Source organism: Dipteris shenzhenensis, chromosome 19, assembly GCF_047967505.1.
Source record: "Dipteris shenzhenensis isolate YYH24624 ecotype China chromosome 19, Dip_SZ_1.0, whole genome shotgun sequence".
Lineage (NCBI taxonomy): Eukaryota > Viridiplantae > Streptophyta > Polypodiopsida > Gleicheniales > Dipteridaceae > Dipteris > Dipteris shenzhenensis.
In genome coordinates this window covers 41,931,661-41,955,199 of record NC_141614.1, presented here as the reverse complement: position 1 = coordinate 41,955,199, position 23,539 = coordinate 41,931,661, and the positions used below count along the sequence as shown (strand labels likewise).

Sequence of the window (23,539 nt, the reverse complement as noted above, 5' to 3'; positions counted from 1 at the left end):
CTTTGTTTTCTTGCTTGTGGACTTTTGCTCTTTCCACTTTAAATCTCAAAGAGATAATTTATTTTTATCAATATTGACAGGTAGTTCATCTTGCAAGTCTTACATATATTTTTTCATATTACCTATGATGCTATTGATCATGTGGCAAACTCTCAATTCATTCATTTCACTCAAGAGTGACATTATTTTCTTTATTTTCGTCATGATCTCATTATAAAACAACTCTATGTGAACTAAATTGTTAGTTGCATTGACTAACCGCGTCTTACTTGCTTATCTCTATATAAAGATGTCGTCTCTTGGCTTTGAGCCAAGTTTTTCTATTCTTTGCTTGCATATTATCTAGAAATAATTTTTTACAAAGACATGTACAAAAAAATAAAGTAGTAATAGCGAATAGGAAAGATATTGATATTACAATACAATCGACGATGAACACAAAGTTAATTACAATAAAGAGCACAATGAATTTTACAATGGAATACAACATCATCATACATGTAATATGATTGTTTGATATTACATATATGATTATGTTGCATTCCATTATGGAATTAATTGCGTTCTTTTTTGTGGTCGTTGATTGTGTTAGAATATGAATATATTTGATATTTGTTCTCACTACTTGATTTTTTTGAGTATGTCTTTTCAGAAGTCATTTCTAGGTAATATGCAAGGAGAGTAAAGAAAAGCTTAGCTTAAAGCCGTTAGGCGATATCTTTGTATAGAGGAGCAAGGAGCAAGCATATAATAAATGCGACTAGCAGTGTAGTTCACATGGAGCGTTTCTACAACGAGGTCATAATGAATACAATGGATAGATGCTGCTCTTGAGTAGAATGGGCAAAGATAGAGTCTGCCACATGGTTAATAGTACCATAGGTGATATGTAGAAATATGCAAAAGATTTGTGATATGAATTACTTGTCATTTTTGACATATATAAATTGGAATTAAAAAATTTAAAGTATAAAGAGGAGAACATCAAAAGTAAAAAGATAAAAAAAAAGACTCACATTTTTACTATTTAAAGAGAAACATTTAAGCAATTCAACTTTTGCGGCAAGGATAGCTATGGAGGGATGTTACTCACAAAGATATTTATTTAGAAATGTTGATTACACGATTGTACTAGGTGTTTTCCACGAGACTATAAAGGAGGGGGAGAATCTTGGTGCTAGCTTATTTAAAAAGAGTGCTTCAAGGTTACCTTTAACGACATCTCTTTCTTTTTTAATGTATGACTTATGTAGCAAAGCGAGTACAAACGAGATGCTTCTCACACCCTTAAGTCATTTGATAATGAATATGAAATGCAAATATCACATTCAAGGATTGTAGATGTAAAAGATTTACGAGTAACTAATCTTGGATAAACGTTTTTTCATAGTTCAATGGAGGAAATATTAGAGATATGATGTTGCAGCTACCCTTCGAAAAGGGACTTCAGAAAGCAAGTATTTGGGCTTGAAATACAACAGAGTCATGAGGAGAAGACTAGATCGAGCTTAGGTGATGCTGAGCTTATTTGATTAAAGGCATTTGTCAAAGATGCCCTAGACATTATAAACGCATTGGTCTGCGTTAGCATCTGTATATTAAGTAGACACTATACATTGTGATCTATAATCTTTTGATCCGATGCTAGATTTAACTAACGATCAGTGTATTTGGGACTGATACTTTGAACTGGTGATTGGAAAGGAGTTATTAATTTTATGAAATGCACTTCAAATATGGATGATGTGACTTATAGAAATAAGAAGAGTGAGACAATAAGATGCAATAGACTCCGGTCTTGGCAAGCTTAAAAAATACTAGACGTTGAGATTACTAATGCTTACGGTAATGAATCAAATATTTATGTCATGACAAAGAGCTGTTACTTTTTACAAGGAGTGTAAGCAATGATTTCGAGGACGATTACACAAAATCGCAAGCATGGAGCGAAAGTTGCAGCATATATATTTTAATATGACCATCTATATGCTTGTGGAAAAACAGAAGCAAACGACATTGGTTGAGATGAATAGTTGACTAGCAAGACTTAAGTTCAACCTTATGCTTGTTTTGGGCTTGCAATTGAGATTGTCTCAAGTGTTTATAAATTATAATGTTGCTCTTTCTTGCATTTTGAATGCTAGTATTTGTTTATACAATTAGAATTTGAGAAAGCATTGTGAAATATAGTTTCAAATTGTCTGAAATTTTGATATTTGTGTCTTAGTATTACCATGATTGATTTGGGAGTAGTTTATGTTTATAAGGGTTAAATTTTCAAAGTATCCTTGAAAACTTTATACTATTTAAAAATTTAGGTAATTATAAATCTCAAAAGACAAGGCAAAGAGTATTACAAATTAATTTACTTTCTATGTAATTCCATTCTTTATAATCATTCACAAAAGGTTAACATGAATATCTCACAAATCATGAAAACCTTAGTAAAAATTACTACCAATCACTAAAGACTTATTGTCCAAACTCGTAAGTTATGCACATATAATTTACAAGGATCATTACCACCCAATAAAATAATAATGGTTCATATAACTCAAATAAGTAGATCATACCAATGGAATAACACAATTTTGTCAAAGGAAGGACACGTAGTCTAATCAATCACAAATGTGGATGGTGGAGACAGCAGACAAACTACAAGCTCATATTCTAGACAAGGCATCGGCAACCACAGTGTCTTTCTTCTTCCTATACTCAATGTCAAATTCGTAGGATTGAATTGTAGCCAACCACCTCTTTTGCATCATGGAAAAATTGCGCTGCGTAAGAAAGTACTTGAGTGTCCTATGATCCATCTTAACCTTAATCTTGCCACCGTACAGGTAGTGGTGCCATTTCTCGAAAGCATGTAAAATAACCAACATTTCCTGATCATAAACATGATAGTTCAATTCCTTGGCCTCAAATTTTTTGCTCTCGAAAGCTATAACTCCGTGCTTTTGTCTCAGAAAAGCCCCCACGCCTTTGCGACTTGCATTTGTCTCTACACTGAAGTGTTGAAAACGAGGGAGCAAGAAGTAAGAGTGAGCTAGAGAGTAGAGCAAAACGTAGAATGCAATAGACAAGATATAAGTGAGGAGATGGTTTTGTTCAAGTGACAAAACCATACTAACCCACTAACTGGGGTTAGGGGAAAAAACCCCCAGTGAGGGAAAAGTGCCCCTAACTCACTTATGGATTACATTGGCAAGTGCCTAGAGTATGCCAATAATTCTAACACCTCCCTACAGTGCCAATGTGATGATGTACAAGGAAGTGATCAATCACCAAAAGGAGATAAGTTCAGGGCACTGCGAAATGCCTCAAACTTCTCACGTGGAAGTGCTTTGGTGAAGATGTCTGCAACATTGTCATGTGTTGACACATAGATCATACTGATCTCCCCTGCATGCAACTTCTCTCTGACATAATGATAATGAACCTCAATGTGCTTCGTGCGAGCATGAAACACATGATTCTTTGCCATTGCTATAGCACTCTGACTATTAGTGAGAATTGGAGAAGGACCCTCGAATAAGAGATGAAGATCAGCAAACAAATGATGCAGCCAAACACATTCAACTGTTGCTGTGAAAGTTGCCTTATACTCAACTTCACATGAGGAAGTAGCCACTGAAGATCGTTTCTTGCTCAGCCAAGAAATGCAAGCTTTGCCAAAAAAGAAACAGTTACTACTAGTGGATTGCCTGGTGTCATAGTCTCTAGCCCAATCCGAGTCAATGTAAGCATGCATCTGCAAGTCAACCCCTGGGAAACGTCAAGCTATAAGACTTTGTGCCTTGCAAATAACGGAAGATGCGTTTTACAGCTTGCCAATGTGTTAGTCTTTGGGCTGTGCATATACCTGCTCACCTGAGATACTTCATACTGAATATCGGGCCGTGAATTGCCTCAATTCAGCCTTGAAATCTGCAATTATTTCCTCATTTGACCCTGTGAGCAGCATGTCATCTACATAAAGAATGATGACCAAAATATCCCCACCATCCTTCTTGATGTAGAAGCTGCTTTCCGTGGGACTATTGTGTAACCCCTTACTTGCTAGAAAGGCATCAATCTTGGCATACCATGCACGTGGGGCTTGTTTTAGCCCATATAAAGCTTTATTCAACTTGCAAACTTGAAGAAAAAGCACGACCCAAAAAGCCTTTGAGTTGGTTTGGATTGCATGGCTTTTGCTACTCCCTTATGCATTTGACCTTGGCTGGATCCATCCTAATTCCATTCCTGCTCACAATACGACCGAGATACTCAACCTCTTTTGCCATGAAAGTGCACTTGCTGGCTTTAGCATAAAGCTGATGCAACCTCAAAAGTTCCAATACGTGCTTGCATCTTTGATGTGTTCCTGCTTATCCTTGCTGTAAATGAGGCTGTCATAAGAAAATACCAGCACACATTTGTAAAGAAAGGGCTGCAAAATCTTGTTCATGAGTGCCTGGAAAGTAGCTGGTGCATTGGGTAATCCAAAAGGCATGACTTTGAACTCATATAAACCTCTCTCCGAAAGGCTGTCTTATGCTCATCTCCTTGTTTCATTCTGATTTGATGGTAGCCTGACCTGAAATCAATCTTAGTGAAAAATTGAGCACCTTTTAGTTCATCAAACAGGTCATCTATTTGGGTATCAAAAGCCTGTTCTTGATAGTGGCCTTATTCAAGGGATTGAAGTCAATGCACATACGGTATGAACCATCTGTTTTCTTTACCAGGAGTATTGGGGATGCAAAAGGAGAAGTGCTATCTCCTTGGGGGCAACTCTGAAGGCATATTAGCAAACACGTCTGCAAATTCTGAGAGCAATTTCTGCATATCACAATCCTCAACACAGAAAATGCTACCCTCCTTAAATACTGACACATTCAGCCTGTACGGACGAATTTCCAAACTGATTTCACGTTTACCGAGGCTGAATGGGCTGCTTGTGAGCATTGGCTCGCTTCCCAAGGGTCCTTGGTTGATTGTATGATTCCTTTGCACATGCCCCGAGGCAGGCTGCTGGCTGTTCGGTCTCATTCTCATGAACGTGATCCATCATTCACTCTGTCTTTCCTGCCCATGATCTTCTTCACGTTGAATTTTACCTCTCTTTCTTTCTTGGCTGCCCATTTCTCCTGCTAGGCTTTGCTCTATGGATTTGCTGTCCTCTGGAGGTGAATTCTTCTTCATTTGATCGTGACTGAGGGCCACTGTTCACTACTGGGGGGCTGGACAGAGGATAGGTGCGAGGATAGAGCTTGTCCCTTTTCCAAGGACAGCGGGTGCGGCCATTCTGACCCTCATCTTGGTATTTTTGAAGCTTGTTGTTGCTCTTTTGTAGTTGTAAACTCCCTCTTGGCCATTCATGCTATGGACAGACACTTAGTCTCACAGAGGGTGTGCCTATATTGGTGCTAGAGAGGCAGTGTTGTGGATTTCTTCTTGACCTCAATCTTGTTTTGAGGTCACGTGTGCAGTTTTGATATCTGTAGTGTTGCAATGTCGCCCCGAGAGGCTGGACATGGGCTTGTGGGACTGCCAAACCCTTTGAGCAAGCTGGATGCCTTGTGGAATGCCTGGACCGCTTTGCAGTGGACACAAACAGTGGAAAATGCCTTAGCCTTGCCTTGGCATTAGATGTAGTTTGAAGCCAGGAATTGGCTTAGTCAGTGGAATTGCCAGTAAGGCCGAGTGCAAGGGGTGGGCCCTTGTTGTAACAATAGATTCCATTGCTAGAAGAATTAAATAAATATCAAAAGGGGCGCCAAAGCATTTAGGGCCAATCAGGTGTCCATCGTGTATTGTTTTCTGAGCAGGGGCACACTAGCATCCCTTTCAATGTTTTTCAAAGGTTGTTTCTAAGTGATGTTTAACTAATGGAAGTAGCTGGAAATGATGCATTGTGGCTGTGAATAGTGTGGAAGTCCAACTAGTTACAGTGATTAGACTGACAGAGCTACACTAAAATGCCTTTGTAGCTGAGACATAGTCACGTTTGCAAACATACTGAGAAGAAATAAATCCCAACACAAGCAAATCACCCTAACTGAAAAACTCGAGAAAACACCATGCAAAGACCACTGAATCTCAACTTCGAGAATCATTACAGTGATGAGACTGACAGAGCTACACTAAAATGCCTTTGTAGCTGAGACATAGTCACGTTTGCAAACATACTGAGAAGAAATAAATCCCAACACAAGCAAATCACCCTAACTGAAAAACTCGAGAAAACACCATGCAAAGACCACTGAATCTCAACTTTGAGAATCATGGCCTCATATGGAACCCCCTGTAGGATCAAGACTTTGTTGTCAAGATGACTAACTGGATGCCCTGGAACTTGGATGGGACCTTGGACCTTTATTCTTCAATGTTCTATCCGCCTTGTAATCTTCTCATGACTTAAGAGCTCTTTGAGTCAATCGAAGAAATCCTCCCTTTATCGTTCAGCTCTGCAGTCTTCTCCCAACGATTTATGGTGTAGCCACTGAGCATACAAACCTTCTCAGCCACGATCAACAGCTTCCCTGCTTTAATGATGCGCCTGGCATGCTCATGGTACAACCTTCAGCTGGGCTCTGTATCTCCTTGCTTCTCAAGAAGGATTGCACAGCCGTGCAATAGTGGTGGCTTTGCTGCTCATGAACAGAACTGACTTACTATCACTGACACGATCAAATGCTCACGGGATACCTTTCTGACTGGTATGTGTCTTCCTGTAAACCTTCATGTATTCTTCTTGGTTCTTCATGCAACTATCTTCTCGTATACGCCACATCGCAACTCTTTGCCATGATCAGCTATGATCACCAGACTTGCTGCTCCCAGCAAGCATACTCTACGTCTTCACAAGTCACACATGGAGCTACACACGGCCACATGATCAAGTCGTTGAAGGAACATGGTGGAGAGAGGGAGAGAGAGAGAGGGTAGGTTAGGGAGAGAGGAAGTGATACCCAGAAGGAGACATAATGAAATATAAATGAAATGACTAGAGCAATGAACAAAAATGAGAGTACTCACATGTAGACCAAAGAGCTTGTACCTTGATACTTGATTGATTTGACACTAGACAAGTACAACTCTTATATAAGAGCACACACACACATATGAACACCTATGCATATGGGATAACTCCCAATGTGACACGTGGCATCCATAGGACACACTAGACTAGAACTCACACTAGAACACACCAAAGTGTCTCAACTTGGCTTCATATTCTAACATCCCGCCATGAAGGCAAAGGTGAGAGACTACTGGAATGGAACCAAGGACAGAACATGACAGTGACACGACTACTAAACTGTGCAATGTCTGAACTAGACATGGCTCCCATGCCAACTCAGAGGCTGAAGTCTGAGCATGGTTCAGAGGTCGGACTGAGCATTCACATGGCTTTACGTCCCAAACGTGACTCAGAGGCTCATGTTTCGGTATGGATGCATGAACAACTTAGAGGTCTAGAAGACCAATGCACCAACATCCTGGAACTCATATGCCAGGCCTGATAACTAGACTCTATCACTGCCAATATATAACTCCCACAGTACATCCCCCTCTTGACTCATAGGGACTAACTAGGAACATGGAGTCACACACGAAACATATAAGAGAAAATACATCATTTTAGGAGGACTATCCAAGGCAAAGGACCTTTATTAACTCTTCAAACATTATTTTTAGAGGGACTACTCAAGGTAGAGAACCTTTAACTTAAACATATAAAAAAATATAAAAGATTTCATTCATTTTATGCATAGCAAGGGCATAGAACCCGTGAGCCCGACGTAGCTACCGGACAAGAGTGTGCACATCCTAATGCAAAGAGGTATGTCAGTGAAGAACCAGGCGAGGATGCCCTCGAATGATGTGTCGATGAAGGCACGGCAGGCTGTACGGCTGTACGGAGGTCTTGTATGGTGCAGCAGGGGTAGGCAACAGTCCTGAGGCAGTACGGATCAGTCCGTACAGCCTGTACGGCCTGTTTGCAGCGGGCTGGAGCAGTTGGAGGTGAGGCTACTAAGGCGGTTTATGGCGATGCAAAAGAAGCAGCCCTTGGCGAGGCATTTCGGGCTGAAGAAGGGGTAGTTGTTGGTGAGGTAAATCAGTTCCAAGTCAGCTCCGAAGGTGAGGCTAAGGAGTGGAAGGGAGCTCAATCATGGAGGAGAGAGGAGCTTCCATTTGTAGGATTCTCTCATCCTCTAGGTAGAGCAAGAAGAAGGGGAAGGTAGGAAGGGAGGCTCTGATACCACATGAAGGAACATGGTGGAGAGAGGGAGAGAGAGAGGGTAGGCTAGGGAGAAAGAAAGCAAGAAAGAAATTTTATTAGAGTCTTCGGAAGACCGATGGGTCTATGAGACTGAAAGAAAAGCTGATACAAATCACAGTAAGGGTGGAGCTATTGAAACGAGCATCATCACCCGTGCAGAATCCTAAGTCTGATCATACATAATCAAATACATCTGGATGTAACAATGGAAAGAAAAGGACTGGAGCGGAGTGGAATCCTCCATATGTCATGTCACCCTGGCTGGTGCATAGCCGGTGATGGGACGCTGGTGCCTGTCAAGGGGTGCCGTGCGTCTCGATCTCCTGGACAAGTCTCGACGCAAGATCAGAGCCACCGTGACTCTCGTGGGACGTATCCCGGGTCTAAACAATGACGGGAGGTCCCCCAGAGTGATCTGTGTATCTCCTCGATGTCTCGTGTATCGTGTTGCGATCGTCGGGTCGGGGTCTCTGTCACGTTTACGGCTAGAGACTGGACGATCAATGTCACTCGATGGGAAGAACTCTGTGATCCTGCTCTAAGAGGTGTTTGATGATGTGGCCAAGCCTCGTCGCCTGAGTAAGTACTCTCTATGTCGGACTCCCTCGTGAATGAAGGCCGCGAGGCATCTCTGATCTAGGTAGGCGAGGAATCTGGAGAGGAGCTTGGAGCCGTCTCTGAAGAGGCAGTGGTAGCGACCTCGGATCTTGTAGTACACTGGGCACCTGAAAATAAAATGCTCCTCCGACTCAACCTCCCGATAGTCGCACAATATGCATAAGCGATGCTTCCTAGGAATCCCCTCTGCTCTGCCGCTCTCTATGCGGAGGCGGTGTGATGATACCCGAAACTGTTTGATGGAGATCCGTAGTGAGTGAGGCATATGAAGCTCAGTGTACCCCGGTGGTGTGATGAATCCCTCCTCCGAAATGCGAAGACAGTAATCTCTGTAGAAACTCAGCTTCTGGAAGCTCCCTCGGCTCCAACCAGGTCCTAAAGGTGTGTAGCTGCAGGAGATCCTCTCGAATGAGCTGGTTGGTATGCGGCCCAATCGGGATGGTGGGTGGGAGTACCGGAGGGGCATCTAAACTGTACTGAAAAGGAGGTATTCTATCGATGTGGAACCCTAGTCTCACAAACCATCTGCGAGTCCAAGCATACCAGCATCGCTCGTCTCCCTCTGCTGCGAACCTCATGGAGGAATGGAGAGCCAACCATGGCAACCTCTGTCTCCCTGATGTGCAGTCCCCATATGATCTAACCCGGTGTAGATATGTGATGGTCTGAAAGGTTGCATCTAGATGGAGTGGAGAAGCACCAAGCTCGGCTTGAATGATGTGATGTGGTACAGACGGTTTCCCTCGGATCATCCATGAGAGCATGAGGATCTGCAAGTGCTCCACCCGTGTCCACTCTATCTCTGACATGTCAGGCTCCCAACAAGGACTGCCATACATACCGGCTGGTCAGACCAAGGAGTCGAAGAGAAGAGCCTTGGTCCGAGGGTCCTGGAAGTGGGAGTGAAAGCACTGCCTCTCTAGCCGAGCCAGTGAGGCGTATCCCTTGCTCAGTCTGGTCTGCATCGCTGGTCTCATCGTGAAGATCGGGCCAGAGAAGATGACCCCCAAGTAAGTGTATGAGGATACGATCTCAACTGGTGACCCACTCCAAATCATGGGATAAACAAAAAGCCTGCAGTGCATCCAGGTGTTGCTGGAGCCCCTCGGGTGTGGACGACAAGAGTGCCACGTCATCTGCATAAAGAAGAATCTAGATGATGATTCTGGCAAGTGAGCAACCGGTCCCTCCGAACGTTCCCATGAAAGTCTCAAGCTCATCGATGTAGAGGCCAAACAGGGTTGGTGATAAGGGAGAACCCTGTTTGACCCCTATGGTACTCAAGATCTCATCTGTCCAACCTGCGCCTGTACGAACTCGGTCTGAGACTCTCTCATACAGTGCCATGACTGCCCAGATGATCTCCTGATCAAATCCCAATGTCTGTAGCTGTGTGATAAGACGAGCTCGAGAAACTGTGTCAAAGGCTTTGCGAAAATCCACAAAGCAACAGTATACCCTCTCCTTTCGTGATCTGGCCTCCTCAATGACACTCGTGAGTGTGAGTATGTGATCCATAGTCCCATGGTCTCGCTTGAAGCTAGCCTGACCCTCTGCTCTGAGCCCTCTCATCTCTGCGAATAGGCTGACCGATGCATCCAATACAGCTGCATAGATCTTGGACATCACATGTCCAATCATGATAGTCCTGTAGTTACTCGGGTCCATGGGATCCCCTACCTTGTGGATGGGGGTGATGGTGTTGAGTGTCCAAATGTGGGGGAAGCCAAGGCAAACAGCTTCATTGAATAGCTTTGCTAGGATCGGGGCTAACATGTCGATCCCATATGTGATAAACTCAGTGCATAGCCCCTCGTGATCCTTAGCTCGGCCATTATGCAGTTTCAATATCGCGTCCTTGACTCACCCTCTGGTGAACAACGTGCAAGTGGTGGGACGAGGTGTCTGTATGAGGTCTGGAGTGGGTTGGTGTGGGACATCATATAGATGGTGTGCATATGTGTGCCAGACTCTCGTGTCAGTGAGGGGTGATGGGGACCTATGCTCAAGGAATCTCCGCAAAAAATCCTTATAGTTGTTGCTGTATAAGATGTGCAGTAGCTCCTCCTCATTTTGACAAAGAAATGCCCGCTTCTTTCGACGTACGAGACGTCGGTACTTGCGTACCGTGTTTGGTGTGTTCGGGAGGTGACATCTGGTTTCAAGTTGGAGCTATCAGCGATAAGCCTTGCACTCCACATCGTACAAATTGTTGCAGGGTACAGAACCAAGAGGTGGTGGTCTAGTGGACTGTGTGGTGTGGGGAAAGATTTAGAGGGCAGCCTCGTGGAGTGTGTGACTAATCAGGGCAGCACGGTCCTCTATGAGTGGTATGTGATCGATGTAGGTTAGGAGTCTGATTAGGCATCTAGAGTAGGCTGGTGAGAGGCTGTGATCAAAGTGTATGTCGTGGTAGGTGTCGTGCTTCCTATGTGGTGTGTGTGGTGTGGCTAAGCGTGGGGTGGGGATAGTGAAGAATAGGTATGTGTGATCAGCTCCTGGAGGGAGTGGTGCTACGGTGAAGTCGGTGATACATGAAGTGAAGGTAGGGGATCCCATGATGTAATCTACTACACTAGTGCCCCCCCCCGTGTGGGAAGCAAGTAAAACCACCTGAGGAGGGCCATAGGTCGAGCCCGTTGTAGATGATGAGATCATGCATCTTGCCCAAATTAAGGAGCGCGTGTCCATATGGTGTAAGCTGTAACAGGCCCGTGTCGGTCTGATGAGGTCCTGGTCATACCTGCTCTGTCTAGGTCCATGTCTGGTAGCATAATAGAGTTGTATCGGAAGTCCAGGAGTGGTGCCTGTCGCGTACTCGTCCTGGCGTTGAAGTCCCCAACAAGGAGAACTTTCCCGCGGGCTGAAAGGTCTGGGATATCCTGATGTAAGGGTGCATATGGCGATGTCTCACCCTCTTCTCGTGCCACTCTGGGAAAGTGGGATGTGTCTAGCGGGAAGTAGCATATTGCTATGAAAAGGTCACGGGAGTCTTTGCGTTGGATCCGGATCCACATGAATCGGGAGTGTGCATCCTTCCTCTCAATGGAGATGGCTCCAGCGAGGGAAGACCTGTACAATAGTGCGACCCCGCTTGATACTCGGACTCCTCCTGTATCCCTCGTCTCATCCCTGAAGACCGACTCCCATGTGTAGCCACTGACTATCGGTAGTGGACGCTCTGGGCTGTGGTGTGTCTCCGTGTAATAGACTATGTCTCGTCCTGTATAAGACTCCGAGAAGTTCCCTGGGTCTGACCATAAGGTACCATTACAGTTCCAAATGGTGCAGTCTAGGGTCTCAGAAACTTGAGTCTCATAGGCCACGTCCCCCTAGGGGGTACAGGTGGGAGCCCAACGGGTGCCGGTCAACAACCTACCATCTCGGACCATGGCCCATTTCCCCTCCTTGCGGGCAAAATCCCGCTGCTGCAGAAGAACTCGTCGCTCCTCAATCTGTAGTGGTGTCAAATCCTCGTCCATGGACAGGGTGGGATGCTCTCGTAGAGAGACTTGGCGTCGGAGTGTTGCTAGTCGAGCATGTGAATCTCTGAAGCGAATGACTAGGGGCTGCTCTCGGTTGGGATCTCTCCCAACACGCCATGCTCCCTCTATGCCATGGTCGGGGATCCCCATGGTGGTGGTCACAAAGGTGATTACCTCCTCCGTGGGCGTCGTAGTGGTGCTGGTGCTGTCTCACGTGATCCCTCGTATCCGGATGTTGAGGGCCTTCAAAGCCCTCTGATGCTGCTCCTGTATGGCGGCTGAAACGGTTGCCTTTGCGGGCTCCCGTTTCGCCACGTCCACCCATCTAGTCGTCTCTGCTATAGCCGACTGTATCGTGGCTATCTGTGCCTCCATCTCTGTGACTGGGGTTCCTCCAGGCGCTGCTCTGAGGGTCCCGAGCTCCTCTCGAAGTTGTGTGATGTCGTGTCTGAGTCCTTGGATAAGGGTGCCCTGCTCGTGTATAATGCGGGCCTGCTCCTAGGTGTAATGTGTCAGCTTTGCCTGACGGGCCCGGATGCTGTGTATCTCAGCCAATAGGGAGTTCCAAGCATTTGGTGGGGGCCTAAGATGTCTTGGTCCAAGTGGGAACTGGATCTTGAGAGGGGTTGGAATGAAGGTGGGCTGCTGAGGTTGTACATTATATGTATGTACTGATCGTTAATAGAGCTTTATCGTATCACCATAATTTTAAATATGACTATAACATAAGCTTGTAAGTCTACATTAGCGATAGTGTTATTAGATGAGCTTGCATAGAAATGATTTGGCTACCAACAAGTAGTATATATTTTAAGTGCATCATTTAATTAAAACTTCAACATCGAACATGATCATAGCATGTTATTATGAGTGGCCTTGGTCTAAATCTAGTGCAAGAAACTAGCAAAAATTCCATTAAATTCACATTTTGATGGATGATTTTTTTTCTAAATGGTGCAAAAGGTCTTGATAATCATCTAAATCATGCCTTGCGATTTGTTTTGATATGTAACATGACCCCATTTGAATTGCTAATTCAAAAGATACAGGACATTGCAATTTTCATCTTTTGGGCCAAAAGAGGGAGCGCGTTAATGCGTTGCCTGTTTTGGCCCAAAAGATGAGAATTTTGACGTCCTATATCTTTTGATTTACAAATCCAAACGGGATTGTGTTACATATCAAAACGAATGGCAAGGCATGATTTAGAAGATTATCATGACCTTTTGCACCATTTATTAAAAATTCATGCATCCAATATTTTCAACACATGAAAATATACTTTTCACATCTTTATAACATGAACTTCAACACATGAAAAGCAAGCCCCCAGCCTCATCTCAATGGGAAATCACTAGATTTGAGTGGCCTTTGATAGAATTCTAAATATCACAAGTTTGGAGATAACAATATTCTTTGTAAGCCTCTTTTCATCTTGAACTTGTCCATTAGACATGGAATTAGTGTATTGGTATGGGGACAGCATGATCTGGGTAGGGGAGTGATATGTAGGAGTAGTGAGGCCGGACGAGGTGATGAAGGGTGGCTGACTGAGACGTGGCTGACTGAGACGTAGAGGTGATACGAGGGGAAAGTAATGTGGAGCCGTGGCTGGTGGGGCCAGTGGTGAGGCTATTGGAGAGGAGACCTGTGATGATGATGCAGGAGAGGGGGAGGAGAGAGGTGGCGTAGATGATGAGGCGGATGATGGTGGTGAAATAGTGGTGGTAACCATAGAGGTCGAGGATGTGGTGAGCAGCATGGGCTTTGGGTGGGCCCCTTTCTTTTGGGCCACGGTGCTGTCCACTGTCAAACCGCTCCGGTTGCTGCGTTTGTTGAAGTCCTCTAGATTGAGTTGATTTTGTGTTTTTGCCTTGTCATCGTTCCCCTTTTCCATCTCCACGCGTATGCAGATTTGGATCGAGGGGTCTCTCGCCTAGTCTCCTGTCCTCATCCCCTTGTTCCCTTCATTATGGGGACAAAGAAGGGACTACAGGAGGTCGAAGCTGCTTTTTTTTTTGGGGGGGGGGGGAAAAAACGTGGGGGGGGGGGCAGGGGGGTAGCGGGGGGTGCGGGGGGGTAGCGGGGGGGTTAGCGGAGGGGGTAGCGAGGGGTAGAGAGAGGTAGCGGAGGGGGTAGCGAGAGGGGTAGCCAGGGGGGGGTAGCGAGGTAGTGGGGGGGTTAGCGAGACGGGTAGCTAGGGGGGGGGTAGCGAGGTAGCGGGGGGGTAGGTAGCGGGGGGTAGCGGAGGGGGTTAGCGAGGGGGTAGTGGGGGGTAGCAGGGATAGCGGGGGGGTTAGCGAGGGGGTAGCAAGGGTAGCGGAGGGGGTTAGCGGGGGGGTAGCAGGGGTAGCGGAGGAGGTAGCGGGGGGGGGGTTTAGCGAGGGGGTAGCGGAGGAAGTAGTGAGGGGAGAGAGAGAAGAAGAAGAAGAAGAAGAAGAAGAAGAAGAATATATTATTGTCCTTTGAAGACCAAAAATCGGCCTATGGGACCTTAGCAATACAAAATCCTCGTACACAAAGACTCCTCCCTTGGAGGGGAGGGTATTAAGAGAAACTACCTTTATGTCTTAGGTGAGTTCCTGTGCTTGAAAAGCTTATAGACAAACGTTCCTAAAGCTGGGGGTGACCCGCTATGTAGCATATAAGCCAGTCTGTTATGTCCCTCGAGAAGAGAGCTAAATGCTTTCCGGATGTGAGTATAGTAAGGGCATATCATTACCATGTGTTCTTCAGTTTCTGCCATTCCCTGGTCACATAATTGGCATATTCTGCTCTCTTTTGGCATATCTTTCCATCCTCCTATTTCAATCTGCAGCTGGTGTGATCGGGTGCGAAGTGGCATATTCTGCTCTCTTTTGGCATATCTTTCCATCCTCCTATTTCAATCTGCAGCTGGTGTGATCGGGTGCGAAGTATTGCCATAGGTGTGCAAATGTACTTCTGTGTGGCTGTTTCTCTTCCTGTATAAGTAGCCCAATATTCGGGGTTGATAAATGTACGGTAGTACTCAAACTTATCTCTGTTTTCAGCTGTTTGCCATTTCCTGTGTAGTGCGTTTGCCATTTCCTGTGTAGTGCATTCAGCAGGTCATGATGAAAGGCATCCTCATCTACCTCCTCTGGAGAGTAGTCCAAGTACCTCTCTACCTCCCATTTTTGGAACCATTTTTTTAAATCTAGTGCCCATCCAGATGCCAAAATCTTACCCTTATTCGTCTTTTGGGACTTTTGACTTTCTACCCATGCCCTCTTTGGCAGCCTTTCATTATTCATGCGCTTGACCTTTGTGATGTATCTGAGTACTCTCTTCAAGGCATGCAACTCTATGGGTATGCATCCTGTCTCTAGGAGTAGGAGAGAGTAGGGTGTGGTAGCCTTGATGCCAAGGTGTCTTCTAATGAAAGATTTCTGCATTTTTTCTACATCATTCCATTTTGATGATGGTATACTCCCCCCCCACACCTCTACCCCATAGAGCACTGTTTGTACCACATATGCCCCAAAAATCCTGTTTCGTACTTGCCACCTTCTTGTGTTGGTATTGCTGCAGTCATTTTCAAATTGATAATACTTTCCCCATCCTGCATCAATTCTCCGTTGCACACAGCTGCTCCATTTGTTATTGGCTGGAATTTCAATGCCTAAGTATTTGAATGAGTGCACTGTATCAACAAGTTGACCCATATATGAGATTGAAGGGGGATTACTTGGCTGTATAGTCTTGACTATCATGAGTTTAGTTTTGGAAACATTCACAGCCAGCCCACTTTTCGAACAGAACATGCTGAGGATATCCATCATTTGTTGCATCTTACCCTCACTATTAGTGAAAACAACCACATCATCCGCATAAAGAAGCAAGTGAATCTCAAAATCTGCTAGGTAGAGGCTGGACAACCCTCTTTTACCTGCTTCTGTGTGCATCAGTTCCTCAAGTCTATCAATGCATAAACCAAACAAGGTGGGTGAGAGTGGGCATCCTTGTTTGACCCCCATATTGCTATAAAATTCTTGTGACATCCCATCCTTACATTTTAATTGACATTTTACTTTCTCATAAAGTCTAAAGACAGCAAACCTTATTTCCTGAGGCACTTCTATGCATTCCATTCTCTCCCATAGCACATCCCTAGGCACCGTATCGAATGCCTTCTTACAATCAATGAAGCAACAAAAGAGTGCCTTCCCCTTAAGGCGGCTGTCCTCCATCAACACTCGGAGAGTAACTAGATGATCCACAGTGGAGTGTTTGGGCCTGAAACCCGCTTGTCCCATTGCCCTCTTCCTTTCTTTCTCTGCCCAAGCACTCAGCTTTGCCTCTACTATTGTACTATATAGCTTGGCTAGAGTAGAGCATACCATAATGGTTCTGTAGTTTGACACTTGATTGCGGTCACCTCCCTTGTAAATTGGTTTGATCCAGTTCTCTTGCCAATCGGTTGGGAAACCATACACGAATGCTTGGTTTAGTGCCATTACTATGTGCCTTTGCGTGTGTTCATTGGACCACTTAATGAGTTCTGCTGTGAGGTGTATAGTGTCTGCTGCCTTCCCATTTGCCATTTTCTTTAGGCCATCTTGCACATCTTCCAATGAGAAAATACCTTGAGTATTACCACTGAGAGACATGCTCGCCATGGGCCGAGCCTTGGGATGCATGTAGAGTTGTTGAACATACTCAAGCATCTCTATTTCTGTAAAATCTCCCATGATGTCATTTGGCCTTTGTTTAACTCCTTTCCATGCTCTTCTAGGGTTCTTGACAAAATCAATTGCATCTGACCATTCCTTTTTCTCAATATAAACACACCTCTTTTTACGTGTGAGAGCATGGAACTGCTTCTCGGCTGCTCTTCTTTCATCTCCCATTGGAATCCCCTTTAGTGCACTCCTAACTGCCTTGCATTCAGCATCAAACCAGTCATTACATGGCAGCCCTTTCTTACGCTCTTTACTGCTCTTTTTGCACCCTAAAACTGTCTTAGCTGTGGTGAGAATGGCATTCTTCAATTGTGCCCAGCCAAATTTCTGTTTTCCCAGCAGACATGCTTGTAAACTTTCAGCATATTCCACCTTTTTTGCCTCGTTCACCTGATAGCCACACTCAGCTGCTTTATGCTCCTCCAAAGTTGCCTTGGCCAGCAATATATTAAGCTCTACATAGAGTGGTATGTGATCCGAATCAAGAGACTTCGGGCCAAGTGAGAAATTGTGTATAAGATTGCAAGCTTCCAGATGAATCAATGCATAGTCAATTACACTAGCCCCCCCACTGGCAGGGAAACAAGTAGGGGAATTAGATTTTGGGAAAAGGGCTGTGCCATTTACCACCAACATGTGCATACCATTCATCAAATGCTCCAATGCTGTACCATGTGCATTCACCACTTTATCCTTCGAGCATCTACACCAGCTGGGGTCAATGTCTATCTCATGCTCCTTTATGTATTCTTGCTGTGTGGGATATTGAAATTGTGAGTTTCCTATGCGTGCATTTAGGTCCCCAATAAGCATAACATTTCCTTGTTTGCTGAACATAGCAATATCTAAGCATAGGTCCCCAAATGGCTGGGATGGGTCAATCTCATGCCTCTGGTGGAAGGGGGATTCTCTATGAGGAATGTAGCATCTTGCAATATACAATGGCAAAGGGCTTCCTTTTACCATAATCCATATGTAGCGCTTATGGATGTCATCTTTGACCATAGAGATCTTGTCGTGTATATGGTCTTTGTATATGCATGCTACCCCTCCCTGCCCTCGTAGGCCTGATTGCGTTTGCTAGACGGAGTGCACCAAATAGCCATCCATTTTAGGAATCCTGCGTATATTCCTTTCCCAAGTCTCTGCAAGAAAGATAATGTCTGCATCATGTAACACTTCATTCAGACCAGCTCCTTTATGCTAAGGAAAGCCTCTACAATTCCAAAACATGACTTTCAGCTTCTTCTGGGTCCCATAGGCCTCGCGTTCCCATTGAGCTTGTACCTTGATACTTGATTAGACCAAAGAGCTTGTACCTTGATACGTCATTGATTTGACACTAGACAAGTACAACTCTTATATAAGAGCGCACACACATATGAACACTTATGCATATGGGATAACTCCCAATTTGACACATGGCATCCATAGGACACACTAGACTAGAACTCACACTAGAACACACTAGAACACACCAAACTGACTCAACTTGGCTTCATATTCTAACAATTGTCACCCTCCTCATGGACTCAACGAAGAACACACTCCTCAAACTAGGCTCTTATAGCCTTAAGAGGCAAAAAAACTCGTGTAATTGAACCCAGCTACTGAATCCTCAGCCTGCCATAGCCTTCGACTGGCTTACATGCTCCAACGCACAGTCCCCAAGACTTCATTACTCAGTCAGGAGACCTTTGAGTCTTGATAACAATAACAGAACTCACGCACGTAAAGTAGATGGCAGCTGGTCGACGTGTGATTGCCTTGAAAACACAAGGTGGCCGATCCCCACCATGAATTGAAATAAACAAAGTTCATAAAGAACGTGATCAACTGCCCTCTTCAACTTGAGACGAGCAAGAAGATGCCGTGAACCGAGGCTGGCCACCCTTCTTATAAATGGCCAATTGGTAGCTTGTAGGTGCTTTTCATTTGCGTTACTTTTCATCCCTTACTTTCCATGCAAATCCTTGGCCATTGATTGCTATTTTCATCCACCAATGGAAGCCATCCCTTTAATTTCTTTCTTTATGGTCCTCTCTTTATGCAAGGTACTCCTTACCTATAGGCTCTTCAAGAAAAGCACGGGTCCTTCTTTCAGTGCGTAAGTGACCACTCCCTTTACTACGAGTTCCTTTGAGAGCGCACAGTCTTCACTCACTTCATCCATCCATTCCATGTGCGAATGCAAGATTCAAGGCCCATATCCAAGATTCCAATGGCTATCCAATCATCAAATTGGTATCAAAGTCTATGTCATCATTTCTTGCAATCAGGGTTCTCAATAGAAGATTAAAAAATAAAATAAAAAGCATACTCAATACAAAACATTGTCTCAAAAAATAAAAGAAACTGTTGTTTTGCTATACACTAGCTACCATCTCCTACCCTATCCGTGCCAGCTACAAGTGTGCCTATCAGTGTTAGGCTCTCTTATACATCTGTGCTCCTATACATAGCCTCTATGGCATTTTCCTTCTTGTACAAAAAGATATTAGTCGCACAAAAAAAACCCATCAACGGTCCCTTTAGCTCACTAGAGGCCGGTTTCATACATACAGTATCGTCATTGCATTTGTAATGTCAACTCATTGAGTAATACATAAGAGGAGCACTCTAGCACTTAAAGCATCAACCTCCTCGAAATAATCACCTTGCAACACCATTGGTGTAATTTAGTAGGTGCTACCAGCTATATTACACTTGGTTAAAGTGGTATACGTATATAAGATGTGGTGCTGTTAAGAAGTGCTAACAAGATTTCAAGGTCAATTCTTGACACTTTTGTTAAAATTTTTTTTTTTAATAGACAAGATGGAAGGATCTCCTCTTATCAAGGTTTTTGAATAGAAGAAAAGCACCATTAGGTATTGTTCCTATCAAAGGAGATGCTACGTACAAGAAGATTTGCTAAGAAATATCTTAGGATGGCATATTCCAAGAACCCTTACACTTTGTTATTGTTGATGACTGTGTTTTAAGTGAGAGAGAAGAGCAGAAGTTGATGATTAAGTGTGCAATTGTGTATATTAGAAGCATTCCTACCATTCTCAGGGATCATGCACATGATTGTTCACATGTATTCAAGAGAAACATATGACATCTTCCATGAGACCCTATTGGAAAGTCCAACTAATAAGAATTTAATTGTACCGAAAAAACACTATGGATCATTGGATCAAGAATGCATGTGATACATGCAAACTTGAAAAACCTTGCAGTACTGAGGGATGAAATTTTGAATTAAAGGTGGAAGAGTTTGAAGGAATAGGTATTATAAGGGTGTGGTGCCATGAGTGTAATCAACCATATGGATCAGGGTCTTTTGAGGGAAAGCTTGCTGCCTATAACTGTCTCAAAGTAATTTTGTAACCATTTCAATGCAAGAATTATAAAATAAGATACTATTTTAAAATGTTCTTTAAGTGGCAGTTCCCATAATTGTCTCTTGCAAGCTCTTTTTAACTCCACAAGGCATTCCCTATACGGTGAGAGAGGAACTATCGATAGAAGAAGGCTACATTACCTAGAACAAAAAAACAAACAGAAGGAGTGAGTGCAATTCAAAACAACACTATAAGAGGTTTCTTGAAAGCTACGGTGGGCAACATGTAAGATTTCAATACTATCTACAAGGGTAAGATACTTACATGAGGCAAGTATTGAAAGCATATGCTGCAAGGATGCTGCAGAATCTCAGACTTCGGAAGTTGGAGGCAAGGTTACTATATGGGATTTATATGGGATTTCGTGCAAGATGTTGCAAAAAACCTCACAATGGAAGTGCAAAGTCATAGATATAAAGAGACTTAAAAATCCATGTTTGAGATGGTTAAAAGTGGGGTGGCCTGAGGTTACATGACTTTCTAAGTGAAAATATGACAACCACAAAGTGGCTAGAAAGAAAGACAATAAAGTTTTGCCACGTTGTACATGAATATATCTTCAAAGAAGTGGCAAGTATTTATGCCAATGAAAAGAAGAGGCATGGAATTCTATCAAATGCTACTTTCAGCATTGTGGAGAATGAGACAATCATAAAGCACAATATTAGCTAAGCTTTTCCTTTTGTAACATCAACTAGCAATGGATTTTCTATGCATGTATGTATGTGAATGCATATATACGTGTGTTGATATGGCCATATTATTGTATCTAGGTGGAAATATAGTTGGAATGCAAGCGATACACTCTTATTGAATTTTGTGGAAATAAGTATGAGAATCACCGACTTAATTTCATGATTAAAGTCGGTAATTCAAGTATAGGATATGAGACCAATGTAAATCTAGATAAAATTTGAAGCACTATGTTTTTTCCTTGTGCTCTTGCCTCTTTGAATTGAAATAGGGCATGTCTTCCTACCCCTCTATCATACTAACACTCACCATAACATAATGCATTAGGTGTTAGATATATAAGGGCATACGTTAAGTACTCATATTTTGACTATTTTTTGCAACGCCTTTGTTGGTCGAAAGTTGCACATTTGCTACTTATTGCCACAGTATGTGATTACAATGCACGTGGATCATAAGTCTTTATTAACAATCCTACAAAACGATAGTTTTTGATTGTTTATGCATCCCTCTCTGCAGGAATAAAGCTTGGGGTTCCCTTTTAGGGTTACAACTAGTGGAGAAGGATGTTATTGCTGTGTGTATAGACTACAGGTTAGCTGTTCTTCTATTAAAGAGTTGCATGTGTTCAAATGAATGATAGGGGATTCTGAAAGTTATGTTTGAGATGGTACTGTTACCTTCTACGCTTTTGACAGAAATTTTCCTCAAGGAACCATAAGTAATATGGTGGAGGATGTGTGTCAAGCGATTTCCTTTATTTGCAACCATATTGCTAGCTATGGTGGTGATCCTGATAGGTAAGTAGGCTTGCTGCTTCAATATTGGAGCTGCTTTTACTCATCATTGTTTTTGTGCGGTTAACCTATATCATTTCATTTTCAGGCTATATTTGGCAGGACAATCAGCTGGAGCACATATAGCAGCCTGTGCATTGGCTGAACAAGCAAGGAAAGAATGTGAAAGAGGGAAAGTGGGGAAAGAAAGTGAAGAGAGTGAGCAAGATGAGGATGGATTGACATGGAAAACTTCTCAATTCAAAGCCTATTTTGGTATTTCAGGCGGGTGAGTGTTTTGACAAAGCGAATGCTGGGATGGATTATGCAATTTTGCAAGTAACTATTCACTGTGGAATTTGCTCCATTCCTTGAGCGGTTTGGTTTGAAACCCACCCCTTAATACACAAGCACCTGCACATGGATATTTTGTGTTGATATTCTGATACTTCTATAGTCATTCACTTGTTTTAAGAAAGTTTTAACAAGATATGCATCCTGAGATATTTCTCACTCATTTGAGCGGGCCTACTCTCTCCTTGCATACATGTGAAGGTATGCACAAGTTGCTGGTTCAAATATGAGCCACGTATAGCACACATTAGAGAAGTTTTGACGAATGTAAATGGAGTGCCACGGAGTCTTTTTGGGCCACGCTAATAAGCTTGCCGAAAAAACAGTGCTAGTTATATTACTTCGAGAACAAGATACAAAAAGTCAGCTTGTAGCTGACGGGCTGCGTTCACAAATCGGACACAGCCCTAAAAGGTAACACAATAAATCACTCTCTCACGTCGGGATAAGGCGAGTGTGAATGAACAGCCATCGGGGTGGTGAGTAGCACCACCGAAGGCCCTGCGAGGTCTGCTCGAAGAAGAGGCCCTGAGTGTTCCAAGCCCGAAGGAAGCGTCTCCGCTTCTCTTGACCGGACCGGGAATCTCCCTGAATCTGGTCCCACTGGCCTCTGAGGGTATGAATAATCTCGCACCAAATATCAGTCATGACCTGGGCAGTCGATAAGGAGGTGCCACCGAGGATCTGCGCGCAACGCGAGGTCCAAATGTGCCACCCTGCTATGCTGCTGATAATCTCCCAGACTGGCTGCCTCTCCTGAACTCCTGTATCCGCCTCTGCTAGGTGCTGCGGGATACCCTCGAGCAGCCCCCATGTACCCTGCGTGATAAGGAAAGTGGGGTCCTGCTGGCATGCCTCGAAGAAGTGATGTAGACCAGGTGCGGTGCTGCACCAACAGAACGCGCCCCACGTGATCAAGCCTAGCTCTGGTGCTGCGCGAGTGAGAATCCCGAAAGTCCACCTCCACACTTCCTGGGCGCGAGTGCAGCTCCACAGGTAGTGCTTTGGTGACTCCTCAGCCACATGGCAGATCTGACAGCGTCCGTCCTGGCCTATTTGTCTCAACCAGCTCCCCACCGGAAGACCTTTGTGGGCGAGAAGCCACAGGAAGTAGGAGATCTTCCGCGGCCGCCAGCTCTCCCACAAGGCCTTCCAGAAGGCCTGCAAAAAGAATCTGGAAATACCCTGTGCATACCAGCTGGGCCGCTGGGTGGGGGGGCGACTCTGCATCCTCCCAAGAACTCGC

General features: G+C 44.1%; 1 protein-coding gene across 4 annotated transcripts in view; it reads left to right on the top strand.

The window, feature by feature from the left end:
• LOC147890493 (isoprenylcysteine alpha-carbonyl methylesterase ICME-like) overlaps positions 1–23,539 on the top strand; it is a 102,364-nt gene that overhangs the window by 45,598 nt on the left and 33,227 nt on the right. For all 4 annotated transcript variants that reach the window (XM_087390417.1, XM_087390415.1, XM_087390418.1 and 1 more), the window contains 3 exons: positions 21,683–21,757; positions 21,862–21,963; positions 22,049–22,228. In XM_087390417.1, the coding sequence (XP_087246543.1) occupies positions 21,683–21,757; positions 21,862–21,963; positions 22,049–22,228 (357 nt within the window). The remainder of the gene's footprint in view (positions 1–21,682; positions 21,758–21,861; positions 21,964–22,048; positions 22,229–23,539) is intronic.